Here is a 16,149-nt window from a genome sequence, read left to right on the forward strand (position 1 = left end):
ACGCCCCTCGCTCCATGGCATTCCCGGGCGGGCGGGCGGGGACTCGGCGCGGGTGCCCTCGGGCCGGCGGCGGCAGCCCCTCCCCGAAGCCCTCAGGACCCCCGAGGCCCCGGTGCCGGCGGCGGCGGTGAGTGAGCGCGCGGGGCTAGGGGCGCGGGGCGCGGGCCGGGTGGGTTCCGGGGCTGCGTCCGCCGCGCGCGGGGCCCGTCCCCACCCCTCCACGGCCGAAGCCGCTCGGAGCGGCCGGAGTCTGGCTGCGTCCCGGCTTCGGGCGACTCTCCGCCCGAGGCGGCCGGACTTTCCTTCCCGGAGTTTCCCGAGCCGCCCGAGGAGGCGGCCCAGCCCCGGATTCCTAACCCGGCGCGCCGCAAAAATAGCCCGTGGCCGGATTAGCGCGTCCCGGCGGCCTGACCCGGCCGGACATCTCGGCTCCATCCCCCGCTCGACAGCTGAGGGTCCCGGGAGCGGGAGGGCTCGGAGTCCGGGGGTGTCCCCAGGCGCCTCTGAGCTGTACCCTCCCCCCCTTACGCTTTCCTTCCCGGCCACCACCAGTGGGTGGTGTCTCCAAGTCGAAACTCCAGCTCAGAGGGTGGGACTTCTCCGGATCATCCCTGTCCCAGCCGTGTTCCCTGGGGATGGGAATAATTTCAGCAATAATAGCAGTAGCTGTGGAACTGGAGGGGGGGCGGTGGGCGGTGCGAGGAGGGAGTGACCCCACCTTCCGCTTCACAACCCAATCTCCCCGGCTCTAAACACTGGAGGCTGCCGGGCACTTTCCCTACCCTGTGCTCAGTGGCCAAGAGGAGCAGGCCAGGGCTGAGCCTGTGGCCACCACACGGTGCCTCAAAGCAGGCCTGCTCTTGGCTGAGGAGATTGCTGGACCCCAGGTGCTCAGGGCACTGGGGGAGGGCCTGGCTGTCTGCCCTGCTGGGGGCATGTCTGTGGGGCTGGGTGGGGAATGGGCAGGGGAGCCAGACGGTCCTGAGCAGAGTTCCTTCTTCTGTGTGTGCAGTTTGGGGTGGTGCGTCTGTGTGTCTCTCTGGGTGGGCGAGGTCTGCGTCTGGAGGCCCTAGCCCTGTGCTGGGAAAGGCCCCCCCACCCCCACCTGGGGACTTCCTGGCAGAGAAGATTCAAGGATGAAACTGGCTTTTCAGGTTTGGCCCAGCCAGATGCTGGGTTCTCCCCACCCCTGTGGAGCCAGCCCTAGCCCCCTTAGCCCCCACCCAGAGGCTGGGAGGAAGCTCGGCCACCCAGCAGATGGTGGGGGCCCAAGGGGTCCCTGAGGCTGAGCCCCCTGCAACCAGGGGTTATTCTGGGTCCTTTTCCTTGAGAAAAGCAGGGGCTACTAGTGGGGCATAAGAGTTGAGTGGCCCTGGATGGTATGTGCCAGGCCCCAGGCTGCTTCCCAAACCCTCCAAGCAATCTCTGCCCATTGCACAGGGAGCTGACTGAGAGCACCAGAGCTGGAGCACTGCAGTGACAGCATCCCCCGTCCAGCATTAGTGGGCCGGCCGGCAAACCACTGCCCTTGGGAGCTCCAATTCTAGGGGAGCCCTTGGTTCAGAGGGAGTCACCCAGGCCTCACCTGCCTTCCTGGGCCCACCCTCAGGGCCTCTGGACTCAAGCTGCTGCTCAGGGCACCTCCTGTAGCTCCTCTCCCCAGATGTGAGGGGCTCCCCCTGCCCGCACCTCCCCAGCTCCAGTCCCTCCATGTCATCGGTGTCTGTGGCAGGATCGACTTTCAGCCCAAGGATCAGATTCCTTAGCTTCTGCCTGTTTTCTGGGTTAGGTGTGTTTGAGGGTGACTCCTTCCTCCCTGAACTGAGATGCTCTGGGTGGAGGCGGGGTGGAGTGGTGGCCCAGAGGGGCCTGTTAGCCCTCCCCAGCCTGAGGAGCCCAGATGGTCTGCCCCTCCCCTGGGGGGCTGTGGCCACCTCCCCAGCTCCTGGGCAGACATGGCCCCAGGCTTTGAACCCCCCTGGAGGCTTGGTGACCACAGGTGGTGACTGGCCTCTCTGAGCCTCAGTTTCCTGATCTGTAAGATGGACACAGAGGACTCCTGCAGGGGTGGTGACAGGTCAGTGGGGCTAGCCAGAATCAGGTTTGAGGCAGGTGTGCCAGGCTTCTGCTGACTGAAGCCATTTCTGCTCCGATAATCGACTTCAGGGGCTTGGTGTCCCCTCCCGCGGCCTTACAGATACTATCCAGCAGCTGACGTGTCCTGAGAAGGGTTGCTAAGCCAGAGGGTATGTGGGCACCGGGAGCTCGTGTGGGGGTGGGGGTTGGTCCGGGGCACTTGTGGGGCCTCTGACTGGTGACTAGGCTGCTCATCTGCCTTCTGTCCAGGCCTGTTGCTGGGATGTGGGTCTTTTCACTGTGTAGCTTGAGACAGGCTTGCACCTAACTCCCGAGGTCCAGCTAGATCCCAGATTGTCCCACCCAGAAGCTATAGCTGAGCCCCTGCCCTACCCCACTGTGGCACGGACGGGTCCTCTGACCTTTCTGAGCCTGGGGCACCCCGACCCCAGGGTGCGTCCACCCTGCCAGACCCAGCCGGGTCGTAGGCTTTAATTCTGGTGGCCAGTGACCCTCTGGGTCATAGTCTGCTGAGGCTTTGGGCAGCGCCCAGTCCACAGGGCCAGTGCTCCCTTTCCTGCACCACCCTCCCAGGGCAGTTACCTTCAGGGCCTCCTGTGCAGAGAGCCTCCTGTGGTTCTGTTGTTGGATCCCTGCATTCCTATCATCTGGGGTGACAGCTGGTGATGGGCGCCTTGGGGGGGCAGGGATCCGATGTGTCCTCCTGGGGACAGCACGGGGCACCCAGCAAGCCATTGGCCAGGTGTCAGGTCTGCCCTGCTCCCTTCTGAACCTCATATCTTCCACAGGAAAGTGGAGGGGTCTCTGGGAGGGGTGAGGGCCTGGCCAGGATCATTCCCGACAAGATGCCGGTTACTGATGGTGAGGTCAAGAGGCACAGAGCAGCCAGCTCACTTTCGCTTTGCCACATGGTAGCACGTAGTGGAGGACTGAATTCTAGGCTGCCAGACAGCTGGTGATTCCCCCCTCCCAAGGGAGACCTGGGGCTGGGCATCAGACTAGGGGTCAGACAGGACACTGAGGGTCAGAGGTCAGGGTTCACGTGGGGAGGTCAGAGGAGCTGACGCATCCTGGGACCATGCTCAGGTGAGCTGGGCACACGTCTGGGCAGGTGTCCTGGGGTGGGCCCAACTGCTCCAACTGACATGGGTGGCCAGTGGTCCCCTGGGCAGGGTAGGCCCCAGGCTTGGTGGGTCTGGTCCTGGGGCCGGGCCGCTTGCTTGACCTCCAGCTGCCCTTGGTCTGTGTTGTCCCTCAAGTGTGTGGGGCAGGCCTAAGTGCAGAAATAGAGGGTCCAGCTTAACCCCGGCCACAGCCTGTCCAGGCCTGGGTGGGCCAGAACTTCTCCCCAGTCTCCTCCTGCCTCTTGGCTACACCTTCCCAAACTGGGCCTCCCCAAAGGGTGTGGCCTGGGTCCTCCCACGCCTTGTGCTCTGATTGAACGCGCTCCCAGGCCCTCCTTGGGGAGCTCCCCACAGCCGGCAGGCATCACCAGCCTGCTCGTTTGTTTGTTTGTTTGTTTCTTTTTAGTTGAAGTATAGATGACTTACAATATTATATTCGTTTTAGGTCCAGCCTGTTTTTTTTTTGATTCAGCTGCTGCTTCTCGAGCACCTACTGTGTGCCCAGCACTGCTGTGGCCCCTGATTTTCAGAGGGGAAAATTCAGGCTATCTCAGGGTTGCAGGTGGTAGAGGGGAGCTGGGTCAGTGCACAGTGTCTCAGGCCAGGCTCCCCGACACCGGCCTGCCTGCACTGGCTCCTGCTTCTGGACCCCCCTGGACCCCTGCCCAGGGTCCCCCATCATCCCCAGAGCAGGCATGGCTGCTTCTCAGGGCTGCCCCACAGCCCTCCACCCTGCTGGCTGCAGTGGCTCCCCCTCCCCTCGCTCCCGCTTAAAGCAGCCCTGGTGGTCCCGGGGGTCCGGGAGGTCCCGGAGGTCCCTGCGGGCCCTCCCTCTGCATCCCCTCCAGCCTCACCCCACACTCCTGAGCTGCTCAGAGCTCCGTCCTCACAGTTAGCTTTTGCTTCGTCAGCCTCCCCACTGCGCTTCTAGTTGCCTGTTTGGGTGTCTCCTGGTGGGTCTGGGCCCCGGGTGGGCAGCCACGAATGTCACCAGAGTGACTCAGACAGCAGGCAGGCCCTCCCTGGGCTGTGGTCTCTCCCTGCACTGAGGGGCAGCAGAGCAGAGATGCTGTTGGGATTCCCCCTCAGGGACCGTCTAGGAACAAGAGCCCACTGTGCGCCTGGGGGAGACCCAGACACTGAGCCACTGTCTCCTCTGGGCAGGCGCTGTGCCCCTTCCCAGCCCAGACTCTTTGTCCGGTCTGGACCCAACCCTCCCCCACACCCTCAGGGTCCACTGTGGAGCCACCCCCGACCCTGCTTGTGAATCCCACCCCCTTGATGCCCAGATTGCCGCAGGGGCACTGGGGGATTGGGCACACAGGGGTGGGTCAGGCCGGGAACCCATAGCACTGAGGGCAGGGAGCTGTGGGGGTTATGGGGCACCCTCCAGCCTCTGCCCCAGACACAGGAGGGATCTGGTGGGGTGAGGGCCACCGGGAGGTCTGTATGTCCAGGCAGGGAGCTGGTGCCTCCCTCGTGAGGTGAGCGGCTCCTGTGTCTGGTGGGCCCAGGCCAGCGGGGGTTGGGGGGGCATCTGGCTCCTGTGTGTGCTCACCACCCGCTTCCCACCTCCTCGCTTGTGCTGTTTCTGTTCCCACCGGTCATGTGGTAGCTCCTCCTCCCAGAGCCAAGTGAAGGGGCATCTTTGGGAATTTGCCGTCACCCCACTTCATGGGGACTGGCCCCTGCTAGCTCGTGCTCTGAAATGACAGTGATCATTCAGCAGTGGCTCTGGAGCAGCCCTGTCCTAGGCACTGTGGACCCGGCATGACAGGACCGGACCGCACACACGTGGGTGTGCTCCCGACTGTGCCAAGGGAATCCAGGGCCTGTCAGGGAGGGGCCGCCTGACTGAGGCGGGGGATCCTTGAACACGTGGGCAGAATGCGTGTACTGGGAGAGCCAGGTGTGAGGAGAGGCTGTGGGAGCACAGTGGGAGCCAGGGAGGGTCGCAAGTGTATGTGTGGCGCTGAGCCAGTCAGCTGGCAACGGTTCCGGCACTCCTGAGTGGAGAACCAGCTTCTGTCACCTAGAGGTGCTGGGCGTGCGCAGGCTCCTGTAGGGGCTCGTCCCTGGCACCCAGCCTGCCGGGTACCAGCAGTGATCCCAGGTCCACACTTGGCCTCTCTAGACCTCACAATAGCTTTACCAGGAGCGTATGAAACTCTGTGAGGCATGGGGTGCTCGGGTGGCAGGGGCAGACTTAAGGTACCATAGCCTCCCCCATCTGAAATGCTAAGGGGGTCCCCATCCTGTCTGGCCCCTTCCCAACAAGGCCCCATGGGCACAGCACCATCTGAGGAGTCCGATCGCCCGGATCTCCACCTGGCAGGCCCGGCCCGCCGTGGCTCAGAGGGTGCACCCAGGGTGCTGTCCCAGCCCTGCAGGTTCTGGACGCGCCTCTCAGCACCTTCTGCCTTCTCGATAAGCCTAACACCGTCTGAGGTTCCACCATTAGTGCTTGAGACCTGGAGCTGTCCTGCCCAGTCATTTCCTTACCAGCAGGGAGAGCTTACAATCACCTTGGTCTGTGAAGGGACGGCTGGCGGATGACAAGGAAGATGCTGCCCTCCCAGGATGCTGACCTGTGGCCTGGTCAGCCACAGCCGTGCAGGGCTGGGCTGGGTTGTGGAGCGAGTTGGATGCCGAGTGCTGGTTCCAGAGGGACCCAGTTCTCAGTCAGGATGCCTTCATGTCAGACGCTGCCTCCATCCCCTCCAGGGACCCTCCATCTGACCGCAGCTTGTGGGGCTCAGTGTAGGCGGGGCCAGGAAGGGATTTCCAGAGATGTGGGAACAAATGCTGCCCTCAGCCCTTTTCCTGAGACCAGAGCAGGTGAGGGCAGGGGAGAGAGGCTTGGCCCTGGGAGCTATGTTGTGATGGAAAGACTCCTGGAACGTGAGGGATGGGCCAAGAGTCAGAAGGCATCCCCGGACTGCCTCCCTCCAGGCCTGTTCCTGGTTGGGGTAGGGCCAGTGGGAACCGTGATTAGTGTTCAGGCTCAGCCCCATTTGGTACAGGGCCAGTAGGCGCTGCCAGCTGCATCCTGGCCTGGTCTACAGTCAATATAGGGCCAGTAGGACCTGTGTGCTGGGTCCCGGGCCGGTCCCCGATTGTCATAGGGCCAATAGAAGCTGTGAGTGTTGTCCTGGGCCTACCCCTGGGTGGCAGAGGGCCGCTAGGAGCTGGGAGCAGCATCCTGGGCTCTCCGTGTTTTGTGAGCAGCACAGCAGTGTTCTGTGCCATCCCGCGTCTGTGTCATGGGGCCGGGGGTGGGGGGTGGGGGGGGGCGGGATGAGCAACATCCTTGGCCGTTCCCAGGTCCATAGAGAGCTGGGGGTGGTGGTGGCTCTGAGCAGGGTTCTGGACCCCTGGACCTTCCCTGATCTGTAAAGGGCCAGTAGTAACTGTGTCCTTAGTTGTGCCGCCTGAATATGTGGCCTTGGGCAAGACAGGCCTCTCTTTCTAGGCCTCAGTTTCCCTGTTTGTAAAGTATTTTCTCTGTATCTCTCCAGGCAGTTGAGAGGGAGGCTCCGAAGTAGAAGCTGTTTCTAGCGGCCTCAGTGGATGGGTCACAGACCCCGCAGGTCGGAATCTTCAGGGTCTGGAGCTCTGAGAGGCTGCGGAATTTTGGAGTCTCCACCACGCCCCTGCTATCCTTGCCCCCGTAGTTCTAGGAACCCTTCTAGTCTTGGATATCCTGTTTCCAGGCCCTGTGATCCTTCTCTGGGGCCAGGGAAGCAGATACGCCCTGAAACTGCCATTTCGTAAAGGAAGAATTAAGTGCCAAGGAGCCATGCTTATGTGGCCACTGCCTCCCGGTCACGTGGCCAGGCTGGGGTGGCCCAAATCAAGCCCTGGCCTCTCTGCTCTGGGTCCTGGGCCCTCCCCCTGTGCCCAGGTAATGTGGGACAGGGGTCTCAGATGCTTAAGGTGGCACAGAGCAAGGCGTCTCGGAGCACTGTGGGGCTTTGCTGCTGTTTCTGGGCCTGTGGCGCCCCCTTGTGGTCACAGCGGCCTTTTCACCAGGTAGTTTCCAGGAGGTCCCTTGGCTATAGGAGCCCTTGGCCCCTGGGAAGCCAGGTGGTCCCTCCTCTGAGAGATGGAGGGACCATGCACCCTGTCGTGGGCATAGTGAGCCCTCTGTCTCTGGAGCAGCTGTCATGGTGGTTAAGAAGCTGAGGCCTGTGTCCAATAGGCTTGAGATTTGCCCCGTGTACAGACCGGGCCAGCCCCTAGGCTTGCCTCTGCCCTCGTGCTTATTCATACCTCTGCACTGGCCATTCCCAGTGTGGGGAACACCCTGCCACCTAACCTTGCTCACTAGATCAACTCGAAAGCCTTTGCTCAGACGTCACTGCACAGAGAGGCATCGCTCCTCTGACGACTGTAATGTGCTGGTTTTTGCTTTATCTTTTAATTAACTTTTAAAAAAATTTTACTTATTTTTGGCTGCGTTGGGTCTTCATTGCTGCACGCGGGCTGTCTCTGGTTGCAGAGAGCAGGGGCTACTCTTCGTTGTGCGCGGGCCTCTCATTGCGGTGGCTTCTCTCATTGCGGAGCATGGGCTCTAGGTGTGCGGGCTTCCGTAGTTGTGGCACGCAGGCTCAGTAGTTGTGGTGCACGGGCTTAGTTGCTCTGTGGCATGTGGGATCTTCCTGGACCAGGGATCGAACCCATGTCCCCTGCATTGGCAGGCGGATTCTTAACCACTGCGCCACCAGGAAAGTCCTAATGTGCTGTTTTATCCCTGTCACACGTTGCAGCCTTTAGCACAGTGTATCTACACGTGAGCTTATTGTTTGTCTGGACTCTAAGCTTGAGGAGTGCAGGGATTTTGTCTGTTTCGGTTTCCCTGCTTCTCCACCAACATGTCCCAAGCACCTAGGAGTGGCTCATAGTAGGTCCTCAGCTATTCGTCACAGGAATGCATGTTGTTTGAGGACCTAGTGTGTGCCTAGCCGTGTCTTTCGGGACGACAGAGGCAGGAACCAAGCGCGTGGGTGCTGAGCCCATGCTGGGACTCTGGCAGCGGAGCCGTGCCCACGCCTGTTGGGCTGTCCCTGCTTCTCCCTCCTCCTGTGTCTGGGCCCCGTGGACCCTCAGAGATCTGCCAGTGCTGTTTTTTGGCTGCGCCATGCAGCTTGCAGCATCTTAGTTCCCCGACCAGGGATTGAACCCGGGCCCCCGGCAGTGAAAGTGTGGAGTCCTAACCACTGGGATGCCAGGGAAGTGCCTGTCAGCGCTGTTATTGAATAACACACCACGCCCCCTAGGCCCCCCTAGCTCTGCCTGGAACCATGGGTGAGGCCCGCAGGGACAGCACCAGCAGCCTGCAGCGCAAGAAGCCGCCGTGGCTGAAGCTGGATATCCCGGCCGTGGTGCCCCCGGCAGCAGAGGAGTCCAGCTTCCTGCAGGTAGGCCCTGGCCAGCGGGGGCTGCAGGTGCAGCCCATCCAGCCGCCTCACTGGGTCCCCGTTGCCCAGCCCCTGAGACGCCAGGCGTTCCTGCGGAGTGTGAGCATGCCGGCCGAGCCCACCCGCGTCCCCTCACCCCACCAGGAGCCCCGGCGGCCGGCGCTGCAGCGCCAGATGTCCATCACACAGACCATCCGCAGGTACTTCGCTGTCCCGGCTGCTCCGCGGCAGGTTGGGGGCTGGGCCGGTGGGACAGAAGCAGGCATACAGGGTCCCCTTCGGGCACTGGGGCTGGAAGTGGGGCAAGGGCTTTCTCCTCCATCCCGTCCCCTCATCACCCTGTCCTCCTCCTGCTCTGGGGACTGACTGCTGTCACCTACTGCCTTTCTCTGCTCCCCCCAGAACTTGCTCTCTCCTCTCTCTCTCACCCGCCCCCCCCACCCAATGCTCTGGTCCCCCCTGAACAGCCGACAGGTGCGCTTTGGGCGTGTCCACACTCTGCCCCTGTTGGGTGCCCCTGCTGCCCGCAGGGCCCTCACACAGCGCTCGTCTCTCTCTTGGTCCCTGCTCAGGTACCTTGGGCAGGGCATGAGTGTGTTGGCGTCAGCTGGCGTGTGCATGGCTTGTGACCTCTCGGGAGCTGCCAGCGTGGTTGGTGTTCCCCGGGGGCTCCTGACGGCAGGTGCTGGCAGTGTTTTTGCTTGCATGTCCAAGGACTATGGGCAGCCTGCCTGGGTGTGCGGCGCCCCCTGCCTGACTTCTGTGGTGTCCAAGGTCAAGCTGCTGCCCAGGGCCACGCTTTCTCTGGCTGAGCTAAGGGCTGAACTCTGACCTCTGTCTCCAGACTCAGTGTCTCCCCACAAATGCCCGTCTCAGGGATGGAGTGAGGGCCTGTGTGAAATACTCACCTATTTCACCAAGGCCTGCCATCTCTGGTGCTGGTGGCAGCTTGGAGCTGGCTAATTGTTTAGCGGGTGGCCAGGGCCGAAACCCACCTATCCTCTTAATCAGACCCAGCCCACCTGGACCCCAGACCCTGGAATGTCCAGAGGCTTGGGGCGGGCATGCTGCCCAGGTGGAGTGCCTCTGAGGCCCCTGCTGGGGAGAGGGGACAGCTGGCCTCCCCTTGCTGAGTCCCTCCCCTGGCAGGGGCACTGCTGACTGGTTTGGAGTGAGCAAGGACAGTGACAGCACCCAGAAGTGGCAGCGCAAGAGCATCCGTCACTGCAGCCAGCGCTACGGGAAGCTGAAGCCCCAGGTCATCCGGGAGCTAGACCTGCCCAGCCAGGACAACGTGTCGCTGACCAGCACTGAGACGCCCCCTCCTCTGTACGTGGGGCCATGCCAGCTGGGCATGCAGAAGGTATGCCCTCCCGCTGCTGCCTCCCACAGTTCCCTCACTCTGCTGCCCTGAGCTGGGGCTGGGGACACAGCCAGTCTAAGCACAGAGGTTGCTTGGAGCTCACGGTCTGGGCGGGTGGTCGGATGGTCCCGTAAAGGCACCTAAGATACTCTCTGGGAAGCGGGGCTTGGGGGAGAGGACAAGTCCTGGGATTGTACCACAGGCCAGCCTCTGGGTGGGAGAGCATCCCAGGATGAACAGCAGCGTAAAGGAAATACAGGCGGAGAACGGAACCCCTCTGGTGCAGTGGGGTGGGGTGGTACCCACTCAGCTGTCCAGGGAGCCTCTGGGCAGCGGGACGAGCAGCAGCTGTGTTCTCCATGGCGGGGCCGGGTGGGGGAGGAGCCCCCTTGGCTATGACCCAGCCCCCGACTCCTGCATCTCCTCCCCTCCTCCAGATCATAGACCCCCTGGCCCGGGGCCGGGCCTTCCGCTTGGCGGATGATGCCGCCGATGGCCTGAGTGCCCCGCACACGCCGGTCACGCCGGGTGCCGCCTCCCTCTGCTCCTTCTCCAGCTCCCGTTCGGGTTTCAACCGGCTCCCGCGGCGGCGCAAGCGCGAGTCGGTGGCCAAGATGAGCTTCCGGGCAGCCGCTGCGCTGGTGAAGGTGGGTGCAGGGGCCGGGGTGGGGGCGGGGGCTGAGCCAGTACCACGCTGCGTCCTCACCCCCTCGCTGGCAGGGCCGCTCGGTTAGGGATGGCACACTGCGCCGGGTCCAGCGCCGAAGCTTCACTCCTGCCAGCTTCCTGGAGGAGGACACGGCTGACTTCCCCGACGAGCTGGACACATCCTTCTTTGCCCGGGTAAGAGCCTGGCACCATCACCCATGACCCCTGTGCCTATGCTTCCCACACTGACCACGCGTGTTTGCTCAGGAAGGTGTCCTCCACGAGGAGCTGTCCACATACCCAGATGAGGTGTTCGAGTCCCCATCGGAGGCAGCGCTTAAGGACTGGGAGAGAGCCCCAGAGCAGGCGGACCTCACGGGTGGGGCCCTGGACCGCAGCGAGCTGGAGCGCAGCCACCTGATGTTGTGAGTGCTTCCTGGCGGGCTCCGAGGGGGCCGGGGGGCAGGTCCTGCGGCTCTCAGGAGCAGCTGGCCCCAAAGGCACGACCCTAGAGGGCCCCGGGGGGAGGTCATCTTGTGGACTGGGAGCCCAGCTTGGCAACTGTGTTTGGGGGACCCAGGGGTGGGCACCATTCGAGTCTGGACTGCCCACACCTGGAAGAGGATCTCAGTCCCAGGGCCCACAGGCTGGAGAGAATCTCGGGGGAAGGAGGAGGTGACGTAGTTAACACTTGCAGATTAGCCAGGGAACCTCATGTAGGTCCGAACCCACCTCCCTGCCATGCCAGGAGCAGCCGGGGATCATGCTTTTACTGGTGAGGTGTGGGCTGACATCAGCCTGTCACATAGTGTCTTCACCGCTAGTTGGGAGCAAGACAGACACGGAGTGTCGCCCATGTCCCGCCGGGGATGGACTGCGGCAGGTGGGAGGTCTGGGGCTGGGAGTGACGGCACCCCTTCCCCCAGGCCCCTGGAACGTGGCTGGCGCAAGCAGAAGGAGGGCGGTGCAGCGGCCCCACAGCCCAAGGTGCGGCTGCGGCAGGAGGTGGTGAGCGCCGCGGGTCAGCGGCGGGGCCAGCGCATCGCGATGCCGGTGCGCAAGTTCTTCGCCAGGGAGAAGCGGCCGTATGGGCTGGGCATGGTGGGCCGGCTAACCAACCGCACTTACCGCAAGCGAATCGACAGCTATGTCAAACGCCAGATTGAAGACATGGACGACCACAGGTAGGCGTGGAGGGGATGCGGCTTCGGGGAGGCAAGGCTCCAGGTGGGCGTGGGGCTCCGGGTTGGGGATGCCGCCTTTGCTGACGCTTTGCCCCGCAGGCCCTTCTTCACCTACTGGCTCACCTTCGTGCACTCGCTCGTCACCATTCTAGCCGTTTGCATCTATGGCGTGGCGCCCGTAGGCTTCTCACAGCACGAGACCGTAGACTCGGTGAGCCTCGGCGCCTTCCCTGGCGAGCCCTGGGCTCTGGGCTCCCTCCCACCCATTCTGGGAGGAGAGGGCTCGGCTGAGCTCCGTCTGATCTTTCTCCCCAAACTTCCAGGTGCTGCGCAACCGAGGGGTCTATGAGAATGTCAAGTACGTTCAGCAGGAGAACTTCTGGATCGGGCCCAGCTCGGTGAGGGTGGGGCCTGGGGGGGCGGGGCCCCTGGGCTGGCCGAGGGCCCGGCCGCAGCTGCACATCCTCTTTCCTGCAGGAGGCTCTCATTCACCTGGGTGCCAAGTTCTCGCCCTGCATGCGCCAGGATCCGCAGGTACATAGTTTCATCCACGCTGCGCGCGAGCGTGAGAAGCACTCGGCCTGCTGTGTGCGCAACGACCGGTCTGGCTGCGTGCAGACCTCGGAAGAGGAGTGCTCGGTGAGTGCCTGCCCGCAGCTCAGCTCGCACCCTTGTCTGCACCTTGTGTTTGTGGTTACCTTGGGACTTCAGAGCCAGCTGGTTATCCTAAACCCCTAGTTCTCAGCACATTATGCCGTCCGTCTGTGCCAGGCCCCTTGCATAACATTTTCCTTTTTTCCCGCACCTCTTCCATCTCATGCCGCTCACCCTGTAGACCCTGTGTCCTTAATTTTTTCTTTTTTTTTTTTTTTTTAATGACCGCGCTGCAAGGCTTGTGGGATCCTAGTTCCCCGGCCAGGGATCAAACCCAGGCCCGGCATTGAAAGCGCCAAGTCCTAACTGGACCGCCAGGGAATTACGCATGTGTCCTTAATTTGGGTGTGCTCTTTCCACACGTGTCCATCTTGTTTTTTGTGCACGTGTCTTAAGTTTCTATAAATGGTATTGCCTTTTCCCACTAAATTAAAAAAAAATTTTTTTTTGAATACTTTTTTGGCTGCATCGGGTCTTATTTGCGGCAGGCGGGATCTTTGTTGTGGCAAGTGGGCTTCTCTCTAGTTGTGGCATGTGTGTTTTTTCTCTTCTCCAGTTGTGGTGCGCGGGCTCCAGAGTGCGTGGGCTCTGTAGTTGGTGGCACGCGGGCTCTCATTGAGGAGCACGAGCTCAGTAGTTGTGGCGCGAGGGCTCAGTTGCCCCGCTGCATGTGGGATCCCAGTTCCCCGACCAGGGATCGAACCCGTGTCCCCTGCATTGGAAGGCAGATTCATTACCACTGGACCACCAGGGAAGTCCCTGAATTTTAAAAACTTTATCCACGTTTTTATCATCTTATTTGGAGGTGCCGCAGTTTGTACCAGTTCTCTGATTTTGGACGCTGGTGGTTTCTATTTTTAAGCTAATAGGAACTATGCTGTTGAATTCCTTATAACCATCTCCCAACACGCGAGCAATTTCCAGACTTTAAGATCAGAGCGGTGGGGGTGTAGAGCCAGAGGGAGGAGCTCAGAATCAGTGCTTCTGATTCCTCCCGTCTGGGAACTGTACCGGGACGTGGGCTTTGACCAGGGCTGAGCCCGTGTCCTCCCACAGTCCACGCTGGCAGTGTGGGTGAAGTGGCCCTTCCATCCCAGCGCCCCAGACCTTGCTGGCCACAAGAGGCACTTTGGCTCTGTCTGCCACCAGGACCCCAGGTCAGTCCTACTGGCCCCTCCCTTACTTTCCTTTGTCCACGTCTCCCTTGGGAGTGTGGGTGGAGAGAGGTACAATGGCTCTCCTTGTTGTCCAGTCGGGCAGGAGGGGGCTAAGCCAAGGGCACAAAGCAAGGACTGACCACATCCTGGGCTCGTGCAGGGTGTGTGATGAGCCTTCCTCCGAGGACCCCCATGAGTGGCCAGATGACATCACCAAGTGGCCGGTGAGCCGGGGTGGAGGGGTTGTTTGGGAGTCACCCTTATCGTGTGGGGGAGGAATCCACACCTCATCCATCAGCGATGCCACAGAGGTCCCCGTTGGGGGACCACCCTGTGCTTCCAGATGCTTTGCCCTGGCTGTTAGCCAGCCTGTCCATCCACCACAGCCTACCTCTCTGAGCAGAACCACGTGGAGCCTTGGGAGGTCAAATGACATTATTCCAATTTGACAGATGGTCAAACTGAGGCTTAGGGTGTAGTACCTGCTTGAAGTCAAAGGAAGCCTATTTCCCATCCTAGGAGCCTGTCCATCTTTGCCCCAACCAAGCATAGCGTGGGGCCCAAGGTTAGGGGAGACCCTGACCCAACTCACCCCCGTTTGTGACACAGATCTGCACCAAAAACAGCGCTGGGAACTACACCAACCACCCGCACATGGACTGTGTCATCACAGGCCGGCCCTGCTGCATTGGCACCAAGGGCAGGTAGGGCTGCCTGTGTGGGCATGTGCAGCTGGTCCTGGGCACAAAGTGTTGCCCTGGGGCTATGCCCTCTTCCCCTCCCCGGTCCCAAAATAACTCAAGATACCAAGGGGCATGGGGTGAGGAAGGGGCTAGGCCTATCCAGGGCCAACAAAGGTGGGCAAGTGGGGCTGAAACCTGGGCCTGGAAGCCCTCCCAACTCTGGCCTGACCTGCCAGGTGTGAGATCACCTCCCGGGAGTACTGTGACTTCATGAAGGGCTACTTCCACGAGGAGGCCACACTCTGCTCTCAGGTAGGCCTCCGGGGTAAGGGTCCCTCCCCGTCCCCGCAACCACGGCGGGTGCTGACAGGCCACTCTGCACAGGTGCACTGCATGGACGACGTGTGTGGGCTGTTGCCCTTCCTCAACCCCGAGGTGCCCGACCAGTTCTACCGCCTGTGGCTGTCCCTATTCTTGCACGCTGGGCAAGTGACACCATGTGGGCTGAGCGGGGTTGGGTGGAGTGGGTGGTCCCAGGGACCCCAGGAGTAGCTGGTGAGCCTTCTCCGCTGAATGCCCCCCCTCCCCACAGGATCCTGCACTGCCTGGTGTCTGTCTGCTTCCAGATGACTGTCCTGCGGGACCTGGAGAAGCTGGCAGGCTGGCACCGCATAGCCATCATCTACCTGCTGAGTGGCATCACTGGTAACCTGGCCAGTGCCATTTTCCTGCCATACCGGGCAGAGGTAAGGCTGCCCCCAGGGTGGGGCCCTCCTACGTGCACCTGCTGCCCAGCATGAACTGGTTCCACCACAGAGTCTAGTTCCTACAGTGCCCCGCCTGGGAGCAGCTCCACTTGGCTCCTGTCCCGATACACTCTGGGCGGAGGGAGGTGGGACGGAGCGACCCGCTCAGGCCCACCGGCTCACAGGCACCCACACGCCCCCAGGTGGGCCCCGCCGGCTCGCAGTTCGGCATCCTGGCCTGCCTCTTCGTGGAGCTCTTCCAGAGCTGGCAGGTCCTGGCGCGGCCCTGGCGTGCCTTCTTCAAGCTGCTGGCTGTGGTGCTCTTCCTGTTCACCTTCGGGCTGCTGCCCTGGATCGACAACTTCGCCCACATCTCGGGCTTCGTCAGCGGGCTCTTCCTCTCCTTTGCCTTCTTGCCCTACATCAGCTTTGGCAAGTTTGACCTGTACCGCAAGCGCTGTCAGATCATCATCTTTCAGGTGGTCTTCCTGGGCCTCCTGGCTGGCCTGGTGGTCCTCTTCTACTTCTACCCTGTGCGCTGTGAGTGGTGCGAGTTCCTCACCTGCATCCCCTTCACTGACAAGTTCTGTGAGAAGTACGAGCTGGACGCTCAGCTCCACTGAGCTGGTGGGGTGCTGGGGCCGTGTGCCCTGTGGGCCGGGGCCAGGCCTGAGGCTCGGGACTCCGCCTGCGAGCCCTGCTCCCCTTGCACAGACCCCTTGTGCCGTGTTCACTGCTGTTGAACCCCTTGTACTTCCGGGCATTTATCACAGTAGTTCCGAGATTGCCTTCTAACTAGCCTCTCGACGACCACCTCATGTGGCCAATAAATGGACCGGGAGCGTTTTAGCTGCCACTAACTTGACCAGAGCTGCCTCCTCCTTTCCGGGTTCTGGCTGGAGGCTGTGGAGGGAGGTCCTTCAGTGCCCAGGCCTCCCACTCACAAGTCCCCAGAACAGGGAACTCAGTGTCACGTACGCCTCCCAGGGAAGTCCTCAGCCAAGTGCACACACCCTGTCCCCGTTCTATAGAAGGACTGGTAGGCGACAAAGGGACAAGGACCTATGAATGCA

General features: G+C 61.8%; 1 protein-coding gene across 1 annotated transcript; it reads left to right on the forward strand.

Annotated features, from left to right (window-relative positions):
- The first annotated feature begins 41 nt into the window (after window positions 1-41).
- Window positions 42-15,925, forward strand: RHBDF1 (rhomboid 5 homolog 1). The gene is made up of 19 exons (XM_082671209.1): window positions 42-127; window positions 8,501-8,641; window positions 8,711-8,841; window positions 9,109-9,213; window positions 9,791-10,004; window positions 10,442-10,651; window positions 10,725-10,847; window positions 10,920-11,077; window positions 11,579-11,836; window positions 11,936-12,047; window positions 12,160-12,234; window positions 12,314-12,475; window positions 13,547-13,647; window positions 13,808-13,871; window positions 14,257-14,351; window positions 14,567-14,642; window positions 14,715-14,815; window positions 14,923-15,076; window positions 15,280-15,925. Exons 2-19 carry the CDS (start codon window positions 8,525-8,527, stop codon window positions 15,697-15,699), a joined length of 2,676 nt encoding a protein of 891 aa, XP_082527335.1. The 5' UTR covers window positions 42-127; window positions 8,501-8,524; the 3' UTR covers window positions 15,700-15,925.
- Window positions 15,926-16,149: the final 224 nt, after the last annotated feature.

The sequence above is a fragment of the Grampus griseus genome (assembly GCF_964374135.1).
Source record: "Grampus griseus genome assembly, chromosome: 14".
NCBI classification, from domain to species: Eukaryota; Metazoa; Chordata; class Mammalia; order Artiodactyla; family Delphinidae; genus Grampus; species Grampus griseus.